The 26,367-nt window shown below is 50.2% G+C and overlaps 7 protein-coding genes and 1 non-coding gene across 8 annotated transcripts; 5 read left to right on the top strand and 3 right to left on the bottom strand.

Annotated features, from left to right (window-relative positions):
- Window positions 1-1,389: 1,389 nt before the first annotated feature.
- ColSpa_11347 (uncharacterized protein) lies at window positions 1,390-2,993 on the top strand (the record flags this gene model as incomplete). Its single annotated transcript, XM_049277559.1, has 2 exons — window positions 1,390-1,698; window positions 1,788-2,993. The coding sequence occupies 2 exons, from the start codon at window positions 1,390-1,392 to the stop codon at window positions 2,991-2,993; spliced, it is 1,515 nt and encodes a 504-aa protein (XP_049133516.1).
- A 2,550-nt stretch (window positions 2,994-5,543) lies between these two features.
- On the top strand, window positions 5,544-6,593 carry ColSpa_11346 (putative endo-beta-1,4-glucanase D; the record flags this gene model as incomplete). The annotated part of the gene is made up of 3 exons (XM_049277558.1): window positions 5,544-5,868; window positions 5,917-6,175; window positions 6,233-6,593. 3 exons carry the CDS (start codon window positions 5,544-5,546, stop codon window positions 6,591-6,593), a joined length of 945 nt encoding a protein of 314 aa, XP_049133515.1.
- Window positions 6,594-7,073: 480 nt separating this feature from the next.
- On the top strand, window positions 7,074-7,168 carry ColSpa_tRNA_298. The gene is made up of 2 exons: window positions 7,074-7,111; window positions 7,133-7,168. It is a non-coding gene; the product is annotated as a tRNA-Ile (tRNA).
- Window positions 7,169-8,007: 839 nt separating this feature from the next.
- Window positions 8,008-8,973, top strand: ColSpa_11345 (uncharacterized protein; the record flags this gene model as incomplete). The annotated part of the gene is made up of 1 exon (XM_049277557.1): window positions 8,008-8,973. The coding sequence occupies one exon, from the start codon at window positions 8,008-8,010 to the stop codon at window positions 8,971-8,973; it is 966 nt and encodes a 321-aa protein (XP_049133514.1).
- A 3,276-nt stretch (window positions 8,974-12,249) lies between these two features.
- Window positions 12,250-13,999, bottom strand: ColSpa_11344 (FAD-linked oxidoreductase ZEB1; the record flags this gene model as incomplete). Its single annotated transcript, XM_049277556.1, has 2 exons — window positions 12,250-13,684; window positions 13,737-13,999. 2 exons carry the CDS (start codon window positions 13,997-13,999, stop codon window positions 12,250-12,252), a joined length of 1,698 nt encoding a protein of 565 aa, XP_049133513.1.
- A 3,720-nt stretch (window positions 14,000-17,719) lies between these two features.
- Window positions 17,720-19,117, top strand: ColSpa_11343 (satratoxin biosynthesis SC1 cluster protein 4; the record flags this gene model as incomplete). The annotated part of the gene is made up of 5 exons (XM_049277555.1): window positions 17,720-17,873; window positions 18,066-18,141; window positions 18,200-18,359; window positions 18,391-18,515; window positions 18,574-19,117. The coding sequence occupies 5 exons, from the start codon at window positions 17,720-17,722 to the stop codon at window positions 19,115-19,117; spliced, it is 1,059 nt and encodes a 352-aa protein (XP_049133512.1).
- Window positions 19,118-20,544: 1,427 nt separating this feature from the next.
- ColSpa_11342 (uncharacterized protein) lies at window positions 20,545-21,708 on the bottom strand (the record flags this gene model as incomplete). Its single annotated transcript, XM_049277554.1, has 1 exon — window positions 20,545-21,708. The coding sequence occupies one exon, from the start codon at window positions 21,706-21,708 to the stop codon at window positions 20,545-20,547; it is 1,164 nt and encodes a 387-aa protein (XP_049133511.1).
- A 1,307-nt stretch (window positions 21,709-23,015) lies between these two features.
- On the bottom strand, window positions 23,016-24,978 carry ColSpa_11341 (arginine--tRNA ligase, cytoplasmic; the record flags this gene model as incomplete). The annotated part of the gene is made up of 2 exons (XM_049277553.1): window positions 23,016-24,638; window positions 24,697-24,978. The coding sequence occupies 2 exons, from the start codon at window positions 24,976-24,978 to the stop codon at window positions 23,016-23,018; spliced, it is 1,905 nt and encodes a 634-aa protein (XP_049133510.1).
- Between the last annotated feature and the right edge of the window lie 1,389 nt (window positions 24,979-26,367).

Here is a 26,367-nt window from a genome sequence, read left to right as displayed (position 1 = left end):
GTTTTCCCGGTGAAGTGCCTAGGTTTTCCACATCCGGGAGGGATTCTGGAGAAGACTCCCGCGCAAGAACCGGTTTTTTGGGCCCTGGGGAGAAGGGCAGAGACAATGCTATCCAACCACATAATATCTGTCCCTGATCGAGTACCAATCCCGTGGCATTACCGGAGAGCTCCGGTAACAGTACAAGATGACGTAGGAATGGAAAGTAGTTCCAGGACTTCACCAAGTCGCGATAAGTGACAATTCCAACGCCTGCTTTCAGCATTAGATCACGAGGGCAGCTTATGAGATGAGAAAGTTTTCAGACGTAACACACAGCATAAATCAAATGCTAGCTCTCAGATTCTTGTTGTTCTCCGCCAGGGTGTGTTTCTGTTCTCATCTAGGTACTGGGCTTGTGGTACCATAGTGTGCACGTGAGTGATTCTAGTAATTTGAGCTGTGGAGGTGCCCCGCGGGGATTTGTCCAACTTGGCCGAACGAGGCTCGATTGTCCCGGTGACTCTAGTATGGACGACATGAAAGAAAGATGGTGGCGCTGTCACTTTGCGTACCATGCAACCAAACTTGTCCGATATTGATCGAGGTTCATCCGAGTTCCTCGTGGCTTTGAGCGAAAAGGTGGTGGGTGGTTAGCATTTCCTGATTTGGCGGTGTGCAGTATTTGCATGTTTTCCGTTGTTGTTGCCCCTGAATCACATCCGAGCTGCGTATCAGCCGTACCAGTTCGATGCTCGAAGTTGATCAATAACATTCAATAAGTCGAAATCCTTCTAGGAGCCATGAAAAGATCTTTTGGATTGGGACTGCGTCTATTCATAATTAGGCTGCTACAGCAAAGAATATCATTTTACCTTTGAACGAGGCGATTGTCGCAGTTTTCAATTCGCAATTTGCATAAATGACGCAACAATCCCTAACCGAGGATCTGGTAAATCACTCGGCAGACTGGAGTCGCCGCCGCCGCCTCCACATGGCGGGCGTGGGCGCCTGACAGCCCCAAATTGGACCAGCTCGAATCTCGGAGCTGGCCTGTTTGCGGGGTTGACACCCTGCTAAATCTTCAGGACCGGAAACCGACCGAGACAATCTGTTACTCGCACCCGACAGTTCGGGCCGGATTTCTAAGTAGGGAACGAGGAGACGTATTCCCTAACCTAACAAGGAAATCTTTAGCATTCCAGCCATCGTGAGTATTTCGGGAAGAGGTTTCCATTGGAAAGTGATTGCTACTTGTAGCAATTCTCTGTGAGAACATGCCATTAATTCTTTCTAGACTGACGTCCTGATTGTCAATCTTGTCGCTAGACTTGAGTCACGTCTCATTTTCTGTTGGATCAAGACATTATCTGTGAACTGTGAACTGCGACGTCATACGACATTGTCAAGATGGCCGATAGTATCAGGTTACAAACTTTTCCCAGCAAGCCAAGGGTGTTCGTCCTCACGGACATCTCGAACGAACCTGATGATGCCGAATCTCTCGTCCGTTACCTCCTTTACTCGAATCAGTTTCAGACCGAAGGCCTCGTTGCCGTTTCATCAACTTGGATGAAAAACAAGGTTTGCCCTCAAGATATCCACAAGATCCTCGACGCCTATGCCGGAGCCGTCGATAACCTCAACAAACACACACACCCCGACTATCCATACCCGTCAGCCAATCGCCTTCGGACTCTGGTCAAGTCGGGCCCGCCTGTACGTTAAAGATTCGCAGCTACATTCGGCTAAAAGCAGTTCATCCCATTGAGTTTGATCATTGAACCAAGCTAACGTCTATCGAACAGATGTATGGATTTGCGGGCGTGGGTACCGATAAGCCTTTAACCGATGGCGCGCAGCTCCTCCTTGAGCGAATTAAGGCACCTATTGAAGACCCTCTTTGGGTTCTCGTCTGGGGTGGCACCAACGTCCTTGCTCAAGTCCTTTTGAGTATTCGCGACCAATGTTCTGCCGAAGAAGCGACCAAGCTGCGCGCGAAACTGAGAGTATACACCATCTCCGACCAAGACGATACCTCCGCCTGGATTCGTACCCAGTTCCCAGACGTATTCTACATCTCCTCCATTCACGGCTGGAACCAGTACGGCCTCGCTGCTTGGACAGGAATCTCGGGTGATAAATACTACGGCTTCGACCAGGGCGGTCCGGACTTTTCCAAGGTCTCCAAGCAATGGATCAAGGAGAACATTCAAATCGGACCTTTGGGCTCGGCTTATCCTGATTATCTTTTCATCCCCGAGGGTGACACCCCGACATTCCTTTACCTTATCCAAAACGGCCTTGGTGATCGCGAACATCCCGAGTACGGCTCATGGGGAGGTCGCTACGCCCTAACAGATGCTAGCGATGCTGGCCAGCAAGGGAAGCATTACAGTGACATGTCTGACTCTGTCATCGGCATTGACGGCAAGACGTACCGCTCTAACCAGGCCACTATTTGGCGATGGCGCAACACTTTCCAGAATGACTTTGCTGCCCGCATACAGTGGTCGCTCAACCCCAGTCTGGCGTCCACGAATCACCATCCAATTGTGATTGTCAATGGTTCTCGGAGCCAGAAGCCGCTGCAATTTGAGGCAGAAGCTGGCTCAACCATCGAATTAGACGCATCACAAACATATGATCCCGATGGAGATGACTTGACCTTCACATGGTGGCAGTATCGTGAGCCTAGCGCCACACAATGGCTGGTGCAATTTGAAGTCTCAGAACTCGGAATCGAGAAGCTGGATACTCAAGGGAAGAGGATCAAGGTTATGGTGCCAGAGCCGGAAAAGTCGTGTATGGATCTTATCAGTCGGACGCCTTTGGCCAAGGGCCAGTTGCTGCATCTGATCTTGGAGGTGACTGATAGCGGAACGCCTACTTTGACGAGTTACCGCCGGGTGTTGATTCAGTCTACGAATAAGGATCTGAGGGGAGGGAAACCACTAAAGGAAGGCGAAGAGTTGAACGCAATTGGTGACGCCATGAAAAATTACACTGATTAAGTAGTCTTGTTGTCGAGTCAACCCCCAAAACGGGTTCAATGGCTCCTGATCAAAAGACACTTATCGTTTTCCGACTTGGCAGCTTTGGATAGGTCCCATTCACTCTATATCCGTCGCAGTTTGCCCGTACTAATCAAAGAATTTGAATGCGCAATTTTCAGTAAAAACAAATCTCAACCCATCCTGCATTCAGATGTCTCATGGTTCTTTGGTAGAGTGTTGTAACAATTGCATGATGAACATATTTACTAGCACCCGTTTCGATTATGTTGTTAGCATCAGATGCACTTTCTGTTTTCTTTGACGACGGATAGCGCCAAATTTCTCGTAACTCTCTCCCATTCACTGCAGTCGTTTATGAGGTTCGGTCATCCTCGTGATGTATCAATATTGTTCCATAGTTTTTAGAGAACCGCCATGTCACCTTTGGCGATCGTGTCAGCGGAATATGAAAGTCTCAAAATGCGGTTTATTGTTTACCCATACCAATCGGTGAGCTGTCGTCGTTTTTCTCAATCAAATGGACGTCATGACCCTTTCTCCAACACTCGAGAGCAGTTAAGTAACCACCAAGACCTTCACCAATAACTGAGACTTTGATTCTAGTTGCCGGATTTCGAAGAACTCCATCAACAAGGACATTCTGATGAGAAGGGTTGGGAATCTCCCAGTTTGCGGGTGTCTCAGCAGTCGTGGTAGGCACTGTAGTGGTTTCAGTGACTCCTCAAAGTGATCTTAATGTTGTACGCGGGTTTGTCAACAAAAATCAACAACAACATAAGATAGGATTTAGGATTGGTATTAAAAAGGACCTTCCTGTTATAATATGATGTTCCAAAGGCAACTAAGCATAGCCCAACGGGCATACGGTTCGGCACTGTGGCGGGTTGCATGCTAAAGCGAGCCGGGTCCGCATCGCGAGCACAACATACTGTGCGCGTGATTAAACGACGTATAAGTAGAAAACTCTCATTGAATGACCTGGTCATTAGAAGGTCGTGCAATTGTCTTATGACTTCTCGACGGTTTGATAAGGCTAAGTTCGCAGTCTAAGTGTTGCAGTCAGACTTTCCTTTGACGACGAGCACAGTGAACGCACTCTACGAAGACGTGAGTTCGGACGAGTCAGTCAAATTGACATCACAATCTGCATCTAGCACACTCGGCAGACTTGATGTCCCTATAATGGGATTCGGTAGAGTTCTATACCACCCAATAGTAGTGAGAAATAGGCGTTGCTCTTGACAAAAAGGTGGCTACAGGAGAGGCATCAGTGCGAACCGTTTCAAGGACACGCATGATACCAGCGCCACCAGAACAAAAATCATGACGGAAGGGTTTGTGCCTCTGCTCTTCTAAAAATCAATACGTATACGTCTACTTTCCCCCGCAAGCAGCCTCTCCCAGCTCCAAATATCGATAGAGCCCCTCAGACATGGACAAAGCCGGGCCAACTGCACGTGAATCTTCAGAAACCTGACCCAGCCTAATTTGTCCAACAAGCTATTGCAGTTCCAAGACCGCAACCAGCATGACCATGTTTCCATGGTATCACATGTTGAAGGAGCTTAGAGTCAACGTTCCGTGTGTCTCGTCAGGTATTTTAGCAACACACCTTGGGCAAGATAATAAGTTCAACAAGAGAACTCGGACCTCGGATTCCCGTTTGACGTGAATTGATCAAAATCAAGTTTGAAGGACCAAAGTGTATAGATACAGGTAAGATTTGTGGGCCAGGAAGGAGCTAAGCCATGGTGAACAAAAAAAATGGTGTTGCACAAGCATGTTCAAACGAGGGTTCGGTCAGGTCAATGCTGCTTCACGCTCATTATGGAACTATCCAAGGATCGCAAGATGCAGCCAAAGAAATAGGATGAACAGTGACAAAAACATCCCCTTACACCCATGTCTAACTCTCAAAACCCACCACTTATTGCGAAGTCACTTCACAAGGCACGTCCCCTCCAATTTGAGGTCATCTGCTCGTGTCAATTTCTGACAGCCACTAATAAGCATCCGCCAAGGGGACGCTAGCGCAAATCGCGTTGCTTGTCACCGGACGTCACACTCCGGAGGGGAACCGAGGGTTTGATCCGACCGCTAACAGTTGCCAATTTGTGCAAGCGAGATCCGAAGAAGCAAATATGCTTAAATATGCAGCCTCCCTTCATCGGAATAAAGGAAAGACGCTCCGACCTGCTCAGTCGGGCATGGCGATACGGGCTAGACCTAGGGAGATGTGAAGGTCTCGCGGCTTGACGCATATATCGAAACCCTGGTACGCTACCACACAACCCCTGGACACGGGTGGCGTGCGTGACATTAAGTGCTCGAAGAAGCAATATCACGGATCATGAGGTACCGCTTAGCTGTGCCAGTTGATTCAAAAAATGAAATGTCACACCCCATTATATTATGACGATTCTTTCTCTTTCGGCACCGTTACGATATATATGTCGACACATCATCTATATCAAATATCATGACAATGCGCTTCCAAGCCCCCAGTCTACGTGAATCACAGACCTTTGACTTCCTGACACTGCAATCATGAAGATCTCCGCAATAATTCTCAGCCTTGCCGCCACTGTTTCTGGCCATGCCATCTTCCAAAAGCTCTCAGTCAACGGCGTTGACCAGGGCTCCCTAAAGGGAATTCGCGCTCCTTCAAGCAACAACCCAATTCAGAACGTCAACGATGGCGGTTTTGCCTGCAACAACAACATCCAACACAAAGACAGCAACGTCATCTCCGTCCCAGCAGGCGCGAAAGTTGGTGCTTGGTGGGGTCATGTAATTGGAGGTGCCCAAGGAGGCAACGACCCCGACCATCCCATCGCAGCAAGTCATAAGGGTAATGGACATGATCCCATCCGTATTCCAAGGTGATCAAAGCCATGGCTAACTTGATGTTTTTTTCCAGGACCTATCATCGTTTATCTTGCCAAAGTCGATAACGCTGCGAGCACTGGCACCTCCGGACTGAAGTGGTTCAAGGTCGCCGAGGCTGGCCTTAGTGGAAGTACGTGGGCCGTTGACACCATGATCTCCAACGGAGGATGGCATTATTTCACTCTACCATCCTGCGTTGCACCCGGCGACTACCTCTTGCGAGTCGAGCTTATTGCACTCCATGGTGCCTCGGTTCAAGGCGAGGCCCAGTTTTATATGGAATGCGCACAGTAAGTCCGGCCTATCAGAATCAGCATCTTCATACTCGAGAAACTAACATATCATAGGATTCGTGTAACTGGCTCTGGTAACAAAGTCGGCTCCGAATTCGTTAGCTTTCCTGGCGCCTACGCTGCATCTCACCCTGGTATTTTGGTCAGCATCTACGACAACACTGGCAAGCCCACCAACGGGGGCCGAGCCTACTCTATACCGGGCCCCGCCATCATCACTTGCTCCGGTGGCGGCAGTAACTTACCACCTCCTGCTTCAAACCCCTCTCCCTCAATCCCGCCACCTTCCAACAGCGGTGGTTCCACTGCGCCATTATACGGGCAATGTGGCGGGCAAGGGTGGGCTGGTGCTACAACCTGCGCGTCTGGTAGTTGCAAAGCCACCAACGAGTACTACAGCCAGTGTTTGCCATGAAGCCTCAGTCAAGAAACAGTTTTGGGGTTGATGGTGATGACAATAAGTCACAATCGTAGGGTTTCGTTGGTCGATGTGTGATACAGGCGGTCAGTAAGGTATAACACATGCGGCTTGGGAACTTCTTGTGCCCAGTTGAGAAAACGCTCTTTCCTCTGATCTTCTTTGTCGTAAGTCTATGTACGCCACGAAGCAATGGACACGTTTCCATTCAAGGGTTTGAATAACAATCACGAATTCAACCTTCTACGTAGGAAGATATGATACGTCCTTTTATGTATGATGGCAAGATGTTACAAACTCACTGTCTTAATTATGCTCGAATGATCTGAAACGCGATTCAATCCTTGAGTCGTTCCAGCCAACCAAGACCACTGCTAATGACTGCTCCAACTTTTGTGGAGCTAAGTGAATGGTCAGAAATCACGCAGTGGAACCAATCATGAGTAGTTGGAAAATTATAGATGACACGTAACCAAAGGTCGGTTAGCTCAGTTGGTTAGAGCGTGGTACTAATATATCATCAGATATATCGAGTAATGCCAAGGTCGGGAGTTCAAGCCTCCCACTGATCAATCCCTTTTGCTCCTGACGAGGATTGCAAATGTGTGTCCCAAGTCTCTAAAATACCAGATTTGACTGTCTGCAAGCAGAAGGGGATAATCTCAGCGCTGAGTTTCCACCCGAAATGGCGAAGGAAGTGGAGAGACATGGTAGTCGCCCCGCTGCTCGTCGGGTCCAACGGAGTCTCCTCCTTCGTGCGCAGGATTACCATCAGAGTAGTCTATGCATTCCCACTCCCATACTTAAGACTCATTGGGCTAATGTAGCTCGGCTCCCTGCTCTAGATGGTCCGGGTTGTTGATGTGCTTCGGCGCCGAACAATACTAAAATTGCTGACCTGAACCCACATTCCAACTGGCATTGGGTACCGGAACATTGAGTTACCACGGCGTCGTTCGTCTCAAAGAGCTCTATCATTAAACGCACGAGCCGGCTGCTGCTCAAAGTTAACCTCCACGGCCCATGAAATGCTCAGACATTCCTGAGACGATCGTAAGCGCTTTCGCCACGGCGACGGATGGCTGGGCTTTAATACTAGATTGGTAAGCCTCCCCGCAAATCTTTTGACAGCTGCAGCGACGAACATCAGCTAACGACAAACTAGGTATGCACGATGCTGTCATCAGGCCCTTGATACACCTTGATACACGGAGCGAGTTCAAAGCTTGTTCTTCCATCTTCCCCGTCTGAAAATCTGCAGTTTATCAAAGAGAGTGCCGCTTGTTGGGCCATCTCGTACGATCTTCCGTGGGTCTAGATTACCATTGGATGTGCACCCTCTAAAGGTCAGACATTGACATTTCCAGTCTTTAACTTGAGATTTAATCGAGCAGCTCACAACAAATCGAAGATGGAAATCGAAATCCCGGCGGTTCACCCAGCGGTCGCTGTAAAGGCCCCAAGAGAACCACTCATTATTATTGACGCTCCAACACATCTACCTGACGCCGGCGAGGTCATTGTAAAGGTGGAATGGACTTCTTCGACGCCTTACCATCTGCACCAAGCGGATGGTGGACTGCTGATCGACATGTTCCCTCGAATCCTTGGCGACACCTTCGCAGGCACAGTGCTACTAGTCGGTCCCGGTCCTCACCACGTTGATCTCAAAGTTGGGGACAAAGTTCTCGGTTATTCATTCCGGGACGACAAGGATGGCAAAGAAAAGGCGGCGCAAACCCTTATTACCGTTCCGACTTTTTTGCTCGGGAAGATGCCTAAAGGATTGACGATGCAGGAGGCGGTGACGGTCCCTGACAATATTGTCACAGTCTTCCAAGCTGCGGTCGTTGATCTCGGCCTGCCGCTGCCGTGGCCTATCCCGGAAGGATGGACGCCTCCGGAGGCCAATATGCCGATTTTGCTGTGGGGCGGGGCCGGAAGCGTTGGCATGTACTCCATTGAAGTATTCCGGCATTGGGGCTACAACAACCTGGCAGTTGTCGCCAGCGGGAAACACCATGAGTATCTCAAGTCACTTGGCGCGTCGGTTTGCTTCGACTACCACGACAAGCAAGTGGTGGAAAAGATCCAGAAGCACCTTGGTCCAAAAGGCATACCATATGTCATCGACTGCATTGGACACTTGTCAGGGTCACTAAAACCCATTACTCAGCTCGCTGGGCGAGGGACCAAGGTCGCGGTGATGCTGCCTGTGGTCATTAAAGATCCCACTGAGATCGAAGCTCCTGTTTATCAAATGACGGAGCCTGCTGAAGGCCAGTGGAAGGATGGCGTTATCGTGAAAGGCGTGAGGACACATTTCTATCTTGAGGTACGTTGGCAATCAGCCGTCAAGAATACACAAACTGTGTAATAATCGTCGCCTGCTAAGAAACAACCACAGAATCAACTGTTCAAAGACAAAATGCAATGCGAGATTATCCCGACATTGCTGGAGCAGAAAGTGGTCCGACCAAACCCACAGAGAATAGTGGAAGGAGAGACTTTGTTAGAGCGAGCGCAGGATGCTATTGTACTGTTGAGAAATAAGGCAGTGAGTGGTGGAAGGCTTGTATGGAGGGTGTCCGATCACGATACTCCCGTCTAGACCTTAGGTCTGGGCGTGACGGCTTCCTTCTTCCAAACTCCATATCAATTCAATAGTCTCATGCGTAGTGATGTGCACAAGTTTTAGTATGGAACCGTAATAGTAACATGTTTCTGACAGGAATTTCAAAAGCCCAAGCGAATTTAGACTCCAACCAGCTGACTAACGTACAGTGTTAACGGGGTGGGCAGAACCATATTCGAAGCTAAGTATAGCCAACGGATTAGCTCGGCTCAGCTGTTTAATGTAAGTGACCCGACCGATCGATGTGATTTCCCTGTTGTTTTCTCAGACCTCGGAAGTTGATGGCGCGGAACCCTTCCTCCACCGGAGTCTGCTTTCACTAGGTTCCGGTGGGGTAACGATGGCTACCCGGCTCGCCCGATTCAAGTCCCGCCTGCGGAGAAGAAACAGCATGCATTGACACCAGGTTTCCCTAGCCTACATTGTCAAAAGCTCTCTCCGGTGGAGCGCATCTGGGCCATGATGCTACGAATTGACGTCGCGCAAGAGTTGGTGGAAATCAGGCATCTCGCAAAGAAGCCATCCAACATTGTTCAAGAAGGGGAACTCGTTTTAGTAGAAAATTCGCTGCAAATCAAATTATTTCGCTTGCTAACGCAGTTCTAAGCTAGTTTCCGCCGCCAACACCACGTAATCTTGGCAACATTGGGTCGAGACACTTCACGCGAATCCTGTTATTCGCCCTGCTCAGCACTTATCTTACGCAAGAAAGCATGATTCGCTAGGAAGCAGGACATCTCATCTTCCAATACAACGGTGGGCAGGTATGGATTCAGCCGTGGGGTCTAGACACCTTTTGTATCCGAGCCACAAAGTCCCATATAATGCCGTCTGAAGCCTGGGCTCTTGATATACAACCACCAACTGTCGAATCTCAAATATCGATATTAGAAGATGACCCAGCGACTATAACAAACGGTAAAGCTATAGCTTTGATATCCAAACGCGGGAGGGTAAACATCCACAAGTCAAGCGATGGCACTATTATTCTCGAAGAATTCGCCCGAAACCGACGCGACTTGCTAGACGCCAAGTGTAGCGCAATCGAGATAGAAGCGCGCGAATACAAGGCCCTGCGGGGCGGTGAATATCATCTTACGATGCGCTTCGAGAGTCAGCGACCAGATGAGAAGATATACGGTATGGGCCAGTACCAGCAACCGTTCCTAGATCTCAAAGGGCTTGATCTCGAACTGGCACAGCGTAATTCATAAGCCAGCGTGCCGTTCGAGTTGACGTCTTTGGGTTACGGGCTCTTGTGGAATAATTCTGCAGTTGGACGCGTCGTTTTTGGAAAGAACACTACCGCATTTGATGCGTACTCTACCAACATCTTGGATCTTTGGGTGGTAGTCGGGGACGCGCCTCGCGAGATTCTACAGAGATACGCAAGCGTTACCGGGACCCCGCCGATGATGCCGTAGTATGCCCTGGGCTTCTAAGGAACTGCGTTGCCTAGTGACGAAGGAAACTGGACGGAGAATGAGCTCTTCCTCAAACAACTTTTGGATGACTTGAAAACCAATGATATGCTTGAAGGTCTTGTTTTTTGATATTTGGAACGAACCGGACCTCGACATATTCTGGTCTCGGTCATGAGAGTAATACTTGGAGTATCACGTACGGGTTCATCGAATCATCAGGTAAGAAGTTCGACAGCTGACATCTTTTACATGTTTTAATAACTACATCAAAGAGAGATGCTTCCCGAAGTCCTCATTATTGGCCCTTCGGCTGCCAATGTCCCTACTCTTGACTATGATAAATGAAAATCGTGGCTGTCCACTATCTCGGAGAAATACACCATCCCCGACGTCTACTCTTGGTACCAGATTGGAGACTGGCAAGGTGAGCCAGACAGAGTCATCCCTGACTATGATACGTTGCTTACCAGGTACAGTATCCCAGAAAGATCGATTGACATCAACGAGTACGCCTGGCCTTCCGAGCAGAACCCGGCTAACTCAGTCTTCTACCTGTCACAACTTAAGCGGCACAACCTACGCGGTCTTCGTGCCAGCTGGGCAGTAGTTTGGCTCCCCATGACTACATGGCTGACCTAGTCTTCAACAGTACGAATGACTGTTACAGCCCTAACGGAGATTGGTACCTATACAAGTACTATGCCCAGATGGTTGGTGAGCGAGTTGCCACCACAGCTTCAGGTAATTATGAATTTGATGATTTTACCGTTATTAACGAAAACAATCTGGATTGAGTCATCGTGGACTTCCCCTTAAAGGCACTATCGAAGTTCGTAGCCGCCGCTTCGACTGGGCCGGAACGAAAGCCGATGTTGGTGAGCCAGTCGACCAAGGTAGAGCTACGCTCAACTATTCGTCGGACACTGTAAGTACTGCATCGAAAACAAAACTTGAATTCATACATCAATGCCTTTCATCTGACGCTACCAATGCTGTCCGAAGTGTATAGCATTCAGTGTCCAGACGTTTGCATTCAATTAAGTCGTCGGGCCTAAGCATTGTTTTCTGGAGCTTTGTCAGTGCCGCGACGTATTCCGCTCCTTTTGAGATGGCATTAGCAAGCTTCATTGTGCCCGTACTGTTTGGTGGTGCTAATCTTGGTCTTCGACAGCTCACAATCTTTGTGGAACCACCGACGCAACAGCATTTGCTTTTGAGTTCGCTGGTGTGAATTAAAGGTCAGACTGATTGCTTAAGTCTGATGAGTATGTCGTATGGACTCTAGGTGGAACCAACGGCCTTTCGCATCAGCAGGGGTAGAAGCTCCTATTCATATCCTCATTAAGTCCACCAGGGCGGTAGTTTCAGATATGACCAAGGAGCACTGGACAGTTGTCCTACCATATTAGTTGCGGCAATTTTTTGATACTCTGCCGGTTTTGGTTTGGTTGGAATGTGCGACAGTCTCGCACTTCAGATTCAAGACTCATGATCAAGAAAGACTACGAGATATTTGGACATACACGCAACTCAAGAAGAGGGGAAACAACTAATATTGTCCTATTATGATTATTGGTTACTCTATTATTTTGGCTCAAACACGGCACATTCTTCCATCGTTGGCAACGCTCCACGACTCACTGCCGACAGCATTGCGAACGTAAAAGAAACCATTAGGGTCCCACTTGTTCTTGAGACACAACAAGGAGTTGTAGTTGCTGCCGAAGAAAGCCTCCTGGAAGTTGGGCTGCTGGAAGTCGGCCTCGTTCATATAAGCACCGCCATTGGGGGTGAGGGCCTCAATCTCCTTCATAACAACGTTGGTCATGAGGTCTTGGTTGGCGATCATCTCCTCCCAGGGGGCAGTGAAGTTCCAGACGGTGGTCAGGGTGGCGTGGACAATAGCGTTACGCCAAGCGGGGGTGACAGAGTTGGTCTCCTTGGTGCCGAACTTGCCCACGTCGGTTCCGACGCCGATAAAGGTGACGCCCTTTTCGGCAACACTACGAGAGAAAGAGCCGATGTTGGTGATGTTGTCGCGGGGAATGAGGCGGCCTCCGTATTGGGCAATGCCAACCTGGATATTGCCGATAGGCAAGGGGCCAAAGTACTGGTCGTAGTGGTTGTAGTAGCTTTCAAACTCGGAATATTTGACTGTGTACGTGATGCCGAGGCCATCGAGACGGGCGACGAAGGGAGCAAGAAGGGTTCTGACCTCGTCGGCGGTCTTGTTGTAGGCATTCAGAGGGGCGATCTGGAAGAAATCGGCACCGAAGTAGTAGACGACCATGGAGCCACCGTCAACCATACCGGCAAGCTCCTCATGGAAGGCATCAATAGCATCGAAGAAGGCAGTGTTGTTGTTTTGGGCAGCCATTATGACAAGAGTGGCACCACCGAACTTTGCATCAGGGTGAGCCTTAACGGTCATGGAGGTTACAACACCCCAGTTACCCGGGCCACCACCAGATAGAGCCCAAAACAAGTCGGCGTTCTCAGTCTTGGAAGCAGTGAGGAAGCTGCCGTTAGCAGTGACGACCTCCCACTCCAGAACGTTATCAGCGCTCAGACCGAAGCTGGTGGAAAGAGCGCTGTGACCACCACCCTGGGTGTAACCTCCAGCAATTCCAACCGTCGGGCACTCTCCACCCACAACAGCGAGACCAGCGTTGTGGGCGGCCTCCATGACTTCGAAGCCCTGGGTACCAGCGCCGACTTTCATGGCCTTGCCTTGGTAAGCGGCGGTGTTCCAGTCGACAACCTCGGTGCTGTTCATGTGGTGGGTCCAAACAGAGAGAGCTCCAGCACCGGTCGAGCGACCATTGTAGTCATGGCCAGTGTTACGGACGACAAAGCGGATGTTGTGCTCTTGCGCAAAAGCGATAGTGGCCTGGATGTGCTCGGGAGTCTTGGCATCAACGGCGTAGACGACATAATTGCCCAGCAAACAGGGACGAGACTCTGGCTGAAAGGGGTCGCAGCTTTGATTCGCGAAAAATGGAGCCATGACGGAGGAGGAGGACTCCATGCTACATGCTTGTTAACGGCCTGTCACACAGGTTTCTAAGCGCATTAACTTACTGGATCTCGGAATCCTGCCATTGGCTTTGCAGTGAAGTGCAGGTGGCCGCATCGTAGGTAGGGTCGTGACAAGGCGAGCCAAGCGGAACAGTAGCAATGAGGTTTCCGCCGACGGTGGTGTTGAGGGCCTCCCACTGCGCCGTGGCAGGCCAGCAGCTATCACCAGGGAAGCACTTGCAATCACTGGCGGCTGTGAGCGAGCGTTGGTTCGGGGCAGCAAGCGCCGCACCGACGAAGACCACTCCAAGGACAAAGCTCTTCATCTTGAGACTTGGCGTGGGTGGGGAGAGGGAGGGAAGAGACAGCGCGTATTGCGAGATAGAGATCGGCGCTCGGTAGACGGCTCAAGGCGCGGGGGGATGGAGGGGGAAAAGAGAGAAGAGAACGAGTTGCCGCTGAGCTACTTCATTAAACGAAAGTTCTACAAACGGCGGCCAAGTGCAGCAGTTTTAGTATGCTGCAGGACTGGGGACCCGACGTCCGGGACTACGGCATGGAGATCCATCACAAGGGGTTGAGGTTTCCCGACTGGGAGTTGGAGCCGAAATATGGCAATAGTACCTATAGAAAGCGGCTTCGCCCCCCTCGAACTAGTGGAAGCTAGACGCGTCTTACTGACTGCTGATGAATCAATCTCGACATGGTCCGAGGGGTACCCATAGGTAAAGAAGGAAATCTGGTCGATATTTATGCAGAGCTGTCTGAAGCTGATTTCCTTCTATGCTTCCTGCCAAGCGCGGGCTCGATGGTAGCGTAGAGTGAAAAGACAAGAATGACACGGTAGCAACCGAAACTCAGGGCATCCCGGCTGCTCCGGTCGGCCGGTTAGTGCTAGTCAGCACCGTACTGCTATCTCCGCTGACAGCTCGCTTTATCGTCGCATCCGGGCGCCTTATTGTGCCCATGCTCCGCAGGGCGACGAAGATCCGGGTTATGACGGTTCCGGCTTCATTACCTGGCTACGGCAGGGCCTGGGTGGCCAAGTTGTGCTCCACGCGAGTATCCTTCCAGAGTCTTGTTCAGCGGGCCCTCGAGGGTCTCGAAGATCAAAGGATGCGGTGATCTCGGCAGTAACCTAGACGGCCTCGGCTATGCCACCAAATCTGCAGAACATGTGTCGTTCCTTGCAGAGTGCACAACACTGGAAGGGTAGATTCTAGAGACCACCAACTTCTGAGTTATCGCAACTGCCCAACAGGTATGAACTGCCCATCACTGCGTAAGTACAGATCTAAATCTGCAGATTAGCGTGACTCCCTCCGCCTCCGGAGTTCTCCTCGGTATTTTTGCGAGGACTCATGGATAGTCTAGCGCAACCTGGTTCGAAAATTGGAGTTGCGGAGATTCTTCAGCAAAGCCTATTCCGACCCCTGTCGATAGGAAGGGCCGCTAGATCCTTGAAAAGAGGAAAATTGGGTAGCCCCTTCCAGCCTTCAGGAGAAATAACAAGGGCCTCGCGGCGGTCTAACCCAAACTTGCTATATCCCGATGGCACGTAATGCCTCCAGAACTCGGCAGGAACCGCATCGTACGAGGCAATGCGCAAATGGCAAGGGGTTGGGGTAACTACGCTGGAGAGTTTGATGAAGGGTTTTTTAGTCTGGCCAAATCTTAATTTGCACAGGATGTGAAGCTTGGACTTCGTTGCGCCGGCTCTGGTTGACTCCATGGGACGGGAGGACTGAAAGCTCATGGGTCCTTCCCCTGGGACCTTCGACCAAGACAAGAATCATGCTGCATCGAAACGCTCATCCAAACTGGATCTATATGAGATCATAAGTCCCTTATTATCGATTCTTTTGGGAAGAGTATAATCTTCTGGCTCTCAGAGTAGTTGAAATCATCGATGCTATCTGGCACTATTGGAAAGCGATTGGCGACATTTGTGCAAATCTGCATCTCACCATTATGTACGTGTGTGCACCTGTTTGCGGGCAGTACAGATCAGTCACCACAACTCATAAAAGGCACGGACGCCTTCGTCCCGTCCCGCCCAACGGTTTTCACGCTGGTGTGTGTGTGTGCGTGGCCCCCAACGTCCCCGGCATGAGACAGACAGTGAAAGACAGGTTGACCTTGGACCTGCAAAAAAAAAAATCAAAAAAAAATCGGGAAATTGTTCGATGTCAGGGTGTTCGAGTCACGACAATGGCCTTATTTCAGTGGCTCTCTATTGTGTAGGGTCGTATCGCTCTCCTCTTATCTCAAAAGGTGAAATGCTCGTACTGCACCCACCTGGTCGGAAAAGTGGGCAGTGTTGTGCGGATACCTCCGTACGGCCCTGGGGAACTCGAGAATGTCTTCGCTTGCACAGCTGCGCTCAAGCAGACACTCTCACCTGAAAAGCGGAATGGATGGTTGCTCATGACTTCGGGAACCTCTTTTCTATCGGTGGGGGGGAGACCGGGATACCGAGGCCCAACCGGCACATCAGACCCACGTGGTGATGGTGTGATACGACAACTCGGGCTGCCAATCGCTAGTTCATGGCTTCAACCAAAGTCGAAGGTCTCTTGGTGAATGGAACACATCAGTTTGAGTCAAAGCGTAGCACCGGACACATGTAAATACGGTTGAACATTGTTTTTATAGGAACCCTTTGTTTGCGCAGATGTCCTGCTAATACACATAGTATTCAGGATGGCACGTCAATACTAGGGTAGAGTCCGAATTTTTATCGCTCATGGTTGAGCGCCCGAAACGACGCATCTCGGACAAGGGTATGCTCGCATGCCATGCCGACTGTTGTTGGTACCTACACGGACCAGAGTCTGGTCTGCTTGGTTGACGGTCCACCACGATGATTACATCAACTAGAGTCCTAGACTCACAGTTGGACCGACAAGTAGTGAGAGCCCCTCCGCCGTCACAACTAAAAATGTGGCACTAGCCTTCAATGTGATGTATCACAATATCAAGGCCACTCAAGGATTTGGTCTCAAGTTTAGGTCAGCCTGCGGCTCATTTCTTTTATTCAAAGCCACTCACCTGTTGGACTCAAAACTCATGAATGATAGTTCAGGTCCCACCACATTGACGAATTTCTGCTGGCGGCAGGGAATCGATCACCAACAGCTATCTGACGACCACCATCCCTAGTAGTGCGCTAATTAGTGCCACCCACAACAGCCGTATGAGTACGTATGTGTATCGCACATAGTACAAACAAAGGGACCTGCAGGGCATGGAAGTAGCGGTCACGTCTTCTAGATCCCCGGGCGCGCTGTTGGCGCGGAAGATAGATGCAAAGTCACTGATCGCAACCCTATGTGTTTTGTAAGGTACAGGCCAGGGTTTATTTGCCTCGGAACGGACTCCTGAAATGCAACATCGGCACGCCGTCCGGTGGGGAGCCCATCCTCGTACGGAGTCGTACCCCGTATGCGTCCTCGCGGTTTCCACCCCCAAGAACTTTGCAAACGTGTGATGCGCGAGGTAGGAGGTGACATTACCTTGTAGAAGACCCGAGGGACAAGGCCGAACCTCACACATCTGGTCTAGAGGATCACACAAAGTTCATGCCTGCAGCCCGGCTTGGCCATTACTGCAGATATGATACCTTTGCATGCCCCGACAGGGAATGGCCTTCTGGCCCAGATACTCGGTACCGGAACAGAATTACCCTTCTTGCAAAGTTGGACTTATGCAGGAAGGACGTAGTGAAAGGGAGAAGACGGGCAGGTATTTCTACATTGATTTTCCCTCCGCTCTCCCTTCTTGGCCTAAAATCACTTAAAGAGAGGCTAGCTTGATGATGTTATCCACGATCTACTCCCCAGATAAAGCGGTCTAGAGCCAGTTGGCCCCGCCACTTCATCCACTCGCGCCTCTCCTTCCTCCTGCGCCGGCTTTTCGGCAACGCCCATCTCACCTCATCACGTTCTGTCGATAGGTCTGTTCGCAGACCTTCAGCCTTACGACTGATTTCAGTTTTACCGCACATCGTACTGGTCTTGAGGAGGCTATTCGCTTCGTCTGCCGAGATGAGTGAGCCGTGGACGTACAACTCTCCTCCGGGGACGGAGACCACGGGGCCACGGATTACCGCCATCGCGTTGGTCTTTTCGAGTCTGTCGTTCATCATAGTGTCCATGCGATTATATGTTCGTATGATCATGCTCAAGGCATTCGGTCCAGGTACGATGACAATTTCAACACATTGCAAGACAAAAAAGGGGACTGACTTGTGCATATAGATGATGTTGTCATCGTCGTAACATGGATTGCCGCTTGCGGTTTTGCAGTAGTCAGCACGATCCGTAAGACGCTCTTCCCTTCGAAGTTTCCCTAGATGCTGACAGCCACGGAAAGAAACGAAATGGGGCTTAGGACTCGAGAACGTTGTGGATATGCCAGCGCAGAACCTCTATACCTTTGGTTTGCTTCAATATGCCGGCGCGCCCTTGTAAGCACATGATGCTATCTCCAAGGTAGAGGAACGGCCATGCTAACACTGATCAAAGCTACATCACCAGCATTCTGGGCTTCAAAATCAGCTTGTTGCTTTCTTATCTCCGCTTCATTCCAAAAGGCATCTACCGATGGGCGACGCTCGCCACCATGGGTATGTGTATTGCGTACCACATCGCGTTTCTCGTGGTCCAATTGAACCTTTGCACACCGGTAAGTCTGGCCTTTGTTAGAATTACCTCAGCTGGCCGCTGACAACCTCAAGATCGCCAAGCAGTGGGACCCAACAATTACGAACGGATCTTGCATCCCAGGAGTCCCTTTTTACACGAGCATGGCCTCTTTAACGATTTTCTTCGACATTGTTGTGTGAGTCGCTTTACCGATGCGTCTACAGGCCCATTTGACTGACTCTGCAATTGCTTAGCATGCTTCTGCCCTTCCCAGTCCTCGCGAAATCGCAGATCCAAAAGCGCAAGAAATTTGTCCTCCTCGGTTGCTTCGGCCTTGGCGCCTTCATCACCGTCATCCAAATCATCCGAATCCAGACCGTCCACGCGCTCGCAAACTATCTCGACTCGGCGCCCCTCATCATGTGGTCCGCCATCGAGAACAACCTCGGTATAATCGTGTGCTGCATACCGACCCTTGCCCCCCTCGTCCAGTACTTCAATGAGAAGAGCAGATCGGGAAGCCGGAGTAACAAGTACGGTGGGGGGAGTGGGTATGGCCGGAGCGGCCAGAGCGGGAACGTGGGCAGCAGGTACGCGCTGCAGAGCTGGCGCCCAGGAATGAACGGAATGCAGCCGCTGAGCAGCGGCACTGATCGCAACGACGGCGTGCAAAACTCGAGGGTGGGAAAAGGGTCGGACGATGAGAGTGCGGATTACCATCTTGATGCGCCGATTATTATGAAGAAGACGGAGTTTGTGGTGACGAGCGATCCGAGGGAACCGGGCATGGCTATCTAAGGGAAACGGATTAAACTTAATTGATTAACTTATATCTAGCTCTATAAGTAGTAGTAATAGTTAAGGCGGACGAGTAACACAGGCAGTGCAGGCAATTTACGTCCTCAGGTCGTGAGCCTGTTTCCTCGACTCATAGACTTTTGCCAGGGCTTTGCCACTAGTTTCCTACAAATTTCCTACAGACTTCACCGTTCGGCATACTCCAATACGCGGTGGAGGTTAACTAAGTCGATAATCAAGGCTGCCGACAGCTACGTCCTTGTGTTCCTGGTTACGCATGGCTTGTCGGAACTATCCGAGCTCTTCGATATATTATAGGCGTTTGATTGGATTCAATGTTGACAGTATCGGTGTACAGCCATTTGATTACAGTGTGAATACTCTCGTGATTGACGTTCTGTGTTGCAGGGGCATCGACTTAATTCTTCAGATCACCATAAGCATCTCCTTATCTCTCCAAACCAGTGGTGCGTTCAATCATACACGGTAGTTATGAGTTGGTGGTCGCCGCTCGGCGCATATGCCCGTACTCTTTCCGTCACCAATCTTGATGAGACGAGGACAAGAAAAAGTTTCATAAGAAACTTCCTCCAAATCAATACAGGAAATTGAAGAGTGATAACAAAAGAATAAGATTCTGTGTGTTATTGTTCGTTGCTAATACCGGGAGTCAAATACAGCAAAGAACGGCAAAGTGGCTCTGGAGAGGGTATCCAAAGGGGCATAAGCGATTATCTTCGTTGAAATGCAGTTTAACTTACATTCGTGAATCGGGGTCAAGCAAGTAAGCAGATTACTACTGACAGCTTCTTGTATGCTTGAGAGTTTGGCAACTCGAGAGCACCAGCAGACTGGCCCGTGTCTAGCTTCCATTCAAATCGAGGCGGTACTAGTTTTGTAACGAAATACATGCCTGGGTTTTGGTAAGAATGGTTACCACGCAGGCACGGTGACCTGCAATTGTTTGATACATCCCCAGAGAGTAATCCTTGGAGAACGGAGGACATCCGATCAACCATGAGTGGGGAGTAAAATGAAGAGCATCGTTACAGAACATTGGCGGTGGGGATACCAAGGCTAAAGTTAACAGAGAGTTTTCTGGGTCTAGAGCAACAGAGAACAGTCGCGGAAACAACGGCACAATACACTCCCAAAGAAAACAGCAAAGAAGTCCGCAGCGTCACAATCTGCAGCCCTGGTAAGTTGAGAAGCAATTCAGTCAAGTCCATTCTACAAGCTCGTACCCTTGCTTTGTTCTCAATGATACACTAGGTCTCACTCAGTATGAGAGCGGATTAAGTCTGACGACCCTATCAATCACTATAAGCCATCGCCGTCGTTTTCGTCATTGTCATCCAGCTTCGTTGTCGTCCCCTATTCCCGATTTTCCAGAATTCCGTAAAACCCGTATACACGCAAGAAACCTCCTAGATAGAGTGACCGTGGGATTTATCAGCAGAGGGGCCAGGTTCCTCTCTCTTAACGTAAGCACTGTCCTGTTTCCCCTCTCTATAGTTTGAACCGAAGTCATCGGCGCCGTCTAGCTTTCCCCGTTCTCCATTGTGGTATCCGTCGTAGCCTTCAGACTCTGGGCGAATAAAAAGGCCGGAAGAGCTGGATGCCACCGAGTCACGGCGAGACCGAATGACTTCACGTCCCATGCTGGCACGCTGGCCGTAGCTGCGGCTGGTGGCTTTCTGGACGCGGCCACCCTGAGTGTGGCGAAGGACGCCCATGCCGTCCTTCATGAGCTCTTTTATCTCACGGATCTTCTTCCGGATCTCGTGGCTCTTGTGATTATTCTGCATGGCGTCCGCGAAGGATTCAAGATTTGCGATGGTCTCGCTGTAGATGGTGGCACCGGCACGGACGTCTTGGAATTCCTCGTCTTCGTAGAGGGCGTGCTGGGCGCTGATGTTGTTGCCCCAACTGAGCATGTTGGAGTTCTGGTGGACAACGAGGTGACGGAAGATCTCGGTTGGATACTTTCCACCGTTGAGGGCGATAGCAGTGAGAACATCGCGCTGAGTGAGGGTCTGACCCTTAGAGACCTTGTCAAGGACGCGGCGATAGAGAGTGTGGTCGGTTACGTTCTCGCGCCAGAAGCTAGTCTCGATATCCTCAAGAATGATCTCAAGGAGCTGAGAGTCAATCTTGGTGATAAGGGTCTTGATGAAGTTGCGGGCCCCATTGAGGGCATCGTGGTACCACTCGTGATTAGCCTCGAGAACGGCTTTCTCGACCCAAGCCTCGGTGTGACAACGGATGAAAAGGTCTTTAAGGACGCGGTTGTACTCGCCGTCATAGTTGACGGGGACTATGGCCTCGAGGGCGAGGAAGTCGACGAGGTCTGGGCGGCGCTCTCGCTCGGGGAGATTCTTGTCCTTGAGGGAATTGCAGAGCGACTGGTAGATGGTATTGTCCGAGATGCAACGGCGGAAGGCGTTGGCATCAATCCGAGACTCGATCCGGCCCAAGAGGGCGGGAGTGTAGGTAGCCGCTTCGCGGATGTGATTCTTGGCCTCCTGAACGCGTCGAATGCGCTCCTCAGGGGTAATAACTGTCGTGCCGCGGTCGCGACGGTTGGACATATTGATGGAACCGCTATGGGTGATGAGAGACGCGCCAGCAAGCTTGTTGAACAATGCTCCCTTGTGCTCGTCCAGACTCGCTATAATTTGATGAGACGCGCCGAAAAACTAGGCAATTGATATGTCATACCTGAGTATTGATCGGCCACTTGGAGGTAGCTCACAGGACCTCGGGATCTTTGAGTCTCGGAGGCTTTGAGTCTCGGAGACCTTGATTCTGGAGACTTTGTGCAGTTGCCCCTTCGTTATGGTGTTTAGGATTTCTGCTGCGCACGGAAATAATCAAGGGCACACACCAAGGAAGCCACAGAAAGAAAGTATGAAGGTGAAGGACAATAGGGGAAGTACAGAAATATGAGAAAAGAAGGTCGGTGGGGGTGAGGGCGAGAGTAAGTAACTGAAGATAGAAGGGAGCGTAGAGGGTGAAAAGGGCGAGGGTGAATGTGAAGCAAAATACCAGTCAGATTCTGCAGAGGGAAGGTGCGTCCTGACTGAGGCCCCCAAGTGAGCCAGAGCCCACCGCAAAATAACCACAAATATCGATGTTTCTAGTTGACTGTGGATGATCAGAACTGCCGAGATGCAATCAAGATGTGTGTGGAAGGAAAAAAGAGCAGTCGTCGGACTTCCTTGAATTGCTAACGGTGATGCTGTGAGGAAACATTGAGGCGGAGACTCAACGGCGATATACTTGTTGGCAGGCTCCGTTTATTGTATCCGAGTAAAGTGTTCACTAGTTCCTTCTTCGTCGTCCTTGAATCGCTCTCTCTGTCGGTTCTCCTCGGCGTCTTGAATACCTCTTGTCGAGACGGACTGAAGAAACGATAGGGGTGAACAGGCTTAAACACCATCTTTAATTGAGAACAAGCAACATCACGAGGCGGAAGCAAGTGAGACCCTTTTTCTTTCCGTATTAGTGAAATGGGCAATGCAGAGATTCTGCGTCACTCTTCGGATGTCCCAAATCGCCAAAGCGACTTTTAGACATCTATGCTGTATTCATTAAGACGCAATAGGCAAGTAAAAGTCATTGTATAATGGACATCAATTATTCTAACTGGAAAATATTGTTCGACTTAGCATTTTTCAATTTCCTATGCAATGAGGCAAGTGGTTGCCACCCAGCCTGTGATCCATGGTGTGCTCATGTATGTCATCAAGTCGTCATCTCGTAAGCCATTTCCCCTTAACAAAAGATACACTTGCTTCAACAATCCAAAAAAAAGTTTCCTTAACGAAAAAGATGACAATGCAAGAAATCCAGTTTGCAGTACATGAAGATCGCGACAACGAACAATGACCCGAGCTCAAGCTGCCAAAGGGCTGATGCCGAGTACTTTCATACCGTTCTCAAACACCTGTCTCGCATTCTCATACAGCACGGCTCTTGCGAGGTCAAGCTTTGGGTCCTCGGTCGTTTCTTCCTCCTCTTCCTCATCTTCTCCTTCGTCGTCATCGAGGCACATGACAACCTGCTCAGCCAGCCGATACAGGAATGTCAGCACAGCAGACGGCTCAAGTGTCTTGTACGCGGCGTTGGCAACGTCAGGATACTGTGCCATGAGCCGAAGAAGGTTTGTGTACTCCTCGTCCTCCAAGTGAGAGTAATCGACCTCCTCGAGATTGGTGGGATCAACCCCGAGCTGCTTGATGGTCAAACAAAGACGGGTGTAATGTAGCTGCAGCGCAGCCCCGGTCTCGCCTTCGAACTCTGTCATCTTTTTGCTATCAAAAGCGTAACCGTTGCTGCGCTTCGTATGCATGTCTTGCGCAATGAGCGAGGTGATGCCGAAAGGCTCGGCGGCGGCAAGAGGCGCTCCAGAGTTCTGTTCTGTGGACATGGCGTCTTTGACCGCGTTGGCACACTGGTTCAACATGTCTCCCAAAAGATGCGCGTTTCCAAGCTGAGACGACAGGCCTTGGACTTTGCCAAAGTTGACATGCTGAATCTTCTTGGCCAGGTCGTCGCGCCCCATCAGCTCGAGTGCTTTGATCACACCGCGAAAGTGAGAATCCTGCTCGGCGTTGACGACGTAGATCATCTTGTCGAAAGCGTACTTCTTCTCTCGATCTATAATTGCAGCGAGATCTCGGGAGAAGTACATGGTAGTGCCGGTGCGATTTCGAATCATGCCCGTGCCGAGACCCTTGGCGCCGTGCTTCTTGAAATCGATCAGCCAAGACCCGTCGCTTTCTTCCGAGATTCCTTTGTCTTTGAGCAGAGACTCGACCTCTGCGATGGACTCTGAGGTAACTTGGGACTCGCCAGTATATTCGTCAAACTTGATGCCGAGACGGGCATATGCCTTTGTGTAATCTTCGACATAGACGTCGCGGAACCTCGTTGTGAGGGCCACTGCATCGGCGTCACCCTCCTCCATGCACTTGAAGAAGGCGTCACGCTCCGCGTAAATTCCCTGAGACTCAATCTCTGCTGTGTTTCTCCCCTCGTCTTTGGCCTTAAGGCTCGCCTCTTGCTCCGGCTTGAATAGTTCGTTGATCTGATTATGGATGTCAAGGAGATGGCGGATAGGATCTTTGCTAAACTCCTCCTCAGACCCAAACTTATTCCAACCAACGGCAAGAAGGGCAATGTTTTTGCCCCAGTCGCCAAGGAAGTTCAGTCTGACGACGTCCCATCCCATGCTCTCGTGAAGATTGGCGATCGAGGCGCCATTAATGGTGCTGCGAAGGTGTCTGCCTTCGAATTCGGCTGCGATGTTGGGCGAGGAGAATTCGACGACAACCTTCTTGCGTCCAAGGTCTGGGGATGCAGTGTCTTTTAGACCATGAGAATCGTCTGCACCATATAGCTCTTTACGATCGGCAATGAAAGGTATTATGAGTCTTGGGAGGAAAAACGGGTGAGAGAAGATGCGGATGTGGACCCCGTCGACGAAAGGGAAGGTGTAAAGCGGCGAGTTAGGAAACTGTATTTTGTTCCATCAGCTTCCTTGGCCATGTTGTTTTGACTAATATTTCTCATACCTTTGCAAGTAGCTCAGCTGCAGCATCTCCTTTGCCCTTGATCTTGAGACGAGGGAGGATGACAGCAAGGTCGCCCATAGAGATGGCAGCCGTTGACTGAATGGCCTCGTATGCAACCGCAGGGTCGCATTCTGCAATCTCAGCCACAATCTGGGCTATGTAAGATCGGAAGATATCAAGCGGGCGTACCAGCACCTCGGCAACGGGGAAAGAGGGAAGAGGAGTATCGAGGCTGAGCTTCTCGAGCGAAGACTGAAGACCACTAATTGAAAGAGTCGCCATGACGGTTGATTCAAGCTGACAAGCCTTGTGCACAGCTTATCTTACATTGTAGAGAGAAGAGAGAAAGGAAATCTCATCACAAACGACAAGGGACACCGGACTCCTTCTTCAACGGAGACTAAGTTCAACGGGTTGGGTGGTGTGGTCGGGCATGAAGGTTGTGCTGCGAGCTTGACGCGTCATGACAAGATTGGACTCGCCTGCAGCTCGTACATCGGGTCTCTCCCCGTTGTCAAATCAGGTGCGTGGTGTTTTGGGTACTGTCTTCTCCTGCTTGGGTTGACATGCTGGGCTGCGCTGATAGGTCGCCTTGTTTTCCATTCGCCTGTAACCCTGGTACCCTGGTATTGGGTTTCTTCACCACCACCCAACGGCTAAGCCCGAGATAAGCTTGTCCAAATTGGATCACCGAGCTTGCCAAGACATAAGCAGCGGATGCCTTCCTGACACGTGGCGAGGCGATTTGTGCTTGGTCTTGCACATGTCTAGCCGTCAACAGGTTCGTTAAACAGTCTGGTAAGCTCGTTGCAAAATTTGCACCCTCAACGAGCTAGACGCTCGGCTCTCGAAACTGTGTTCCAAAGACTGGAAGCGATAGCCACACACTGACAGCACTTCTGAACATGCGAAGGCACCGCTGAGCCGAAGTGGGTGCGTAGACAACCATTTTGACAAGATATTTCCAATGGGTGGTAAAAAGGTGAAGCGATCTCCAGAAGAGGATGATTAAGCGAAGTGTTGTCGGTTGGACCATCGCAGCTGGAGGAGGTTTGGTATTGACAAGCTCGAGTGGCTCTCGCGAATTCTGGGAAGTCCTAGCACCATTTGATTGTCGCAGTCTCTCTGAGATATTTTCATGAATACTCAGCAAATTGTGTTTCGACGTGTAGCCAGTTGAGGTTCTGGATTCACGGAAGCTACAATCCGAGAATCTCTCAGAGAGATGTCAGTTGCTCTAGCCGTCGTGGGTTCCGTGGTTTGGCGCTTCAACGAGCTTCCGCCGTCACCGAACAAGCGGATTCGAATCACAACGATCAAGCTCATTAGTCCCGCCATTATCACGACAGAGCAGAGAAAGTAGTACCAAGTCCGTGGAAATGGGATAATACCATCACAGCTGAATATGGCGGCAGTATTGACGAGCGGTTGAGATACCTAGTCACACGTTAATCGATGCGCACAGTCAACGAGACATGGGGATCACTTACGATTGCTGTGCACGATAAAATTTTGATCTCCAAAGATTGACGAGGAGTGGCAGGTTGAGAAACTGGATAGCTTCTATTCATCTTCATTTGTGACACAATCTGTTTCCAAGTATCAGCCATAGGTGGTCCTATGAGAAGTTTTGGCTCACGTCCAAACTAGCAGCTGCAAGTGTAGCTTACA

This window comes from Colletotrichum spaethianum (genome assembly GCF_022836535.1).
Source record: "Colletotrichum spaethianum MAFF 239500 DNA, contig45, whole genome shotgun sequence".
In the NCBI taxonomy this organism is placed as follows: domain Eukaryota; kingdom Fungi; phylum Ascomycota; class Sordariomycetes; order Glomerellales; family Glomerellaceae; genus Colletotrichum; species Colletotrichum spaethianum.
The sequence above is the reverse complement of the archived record's forward strand: the minus strand, read 5'-3'. Positions and strand labels throughout refer to the sequence as shown.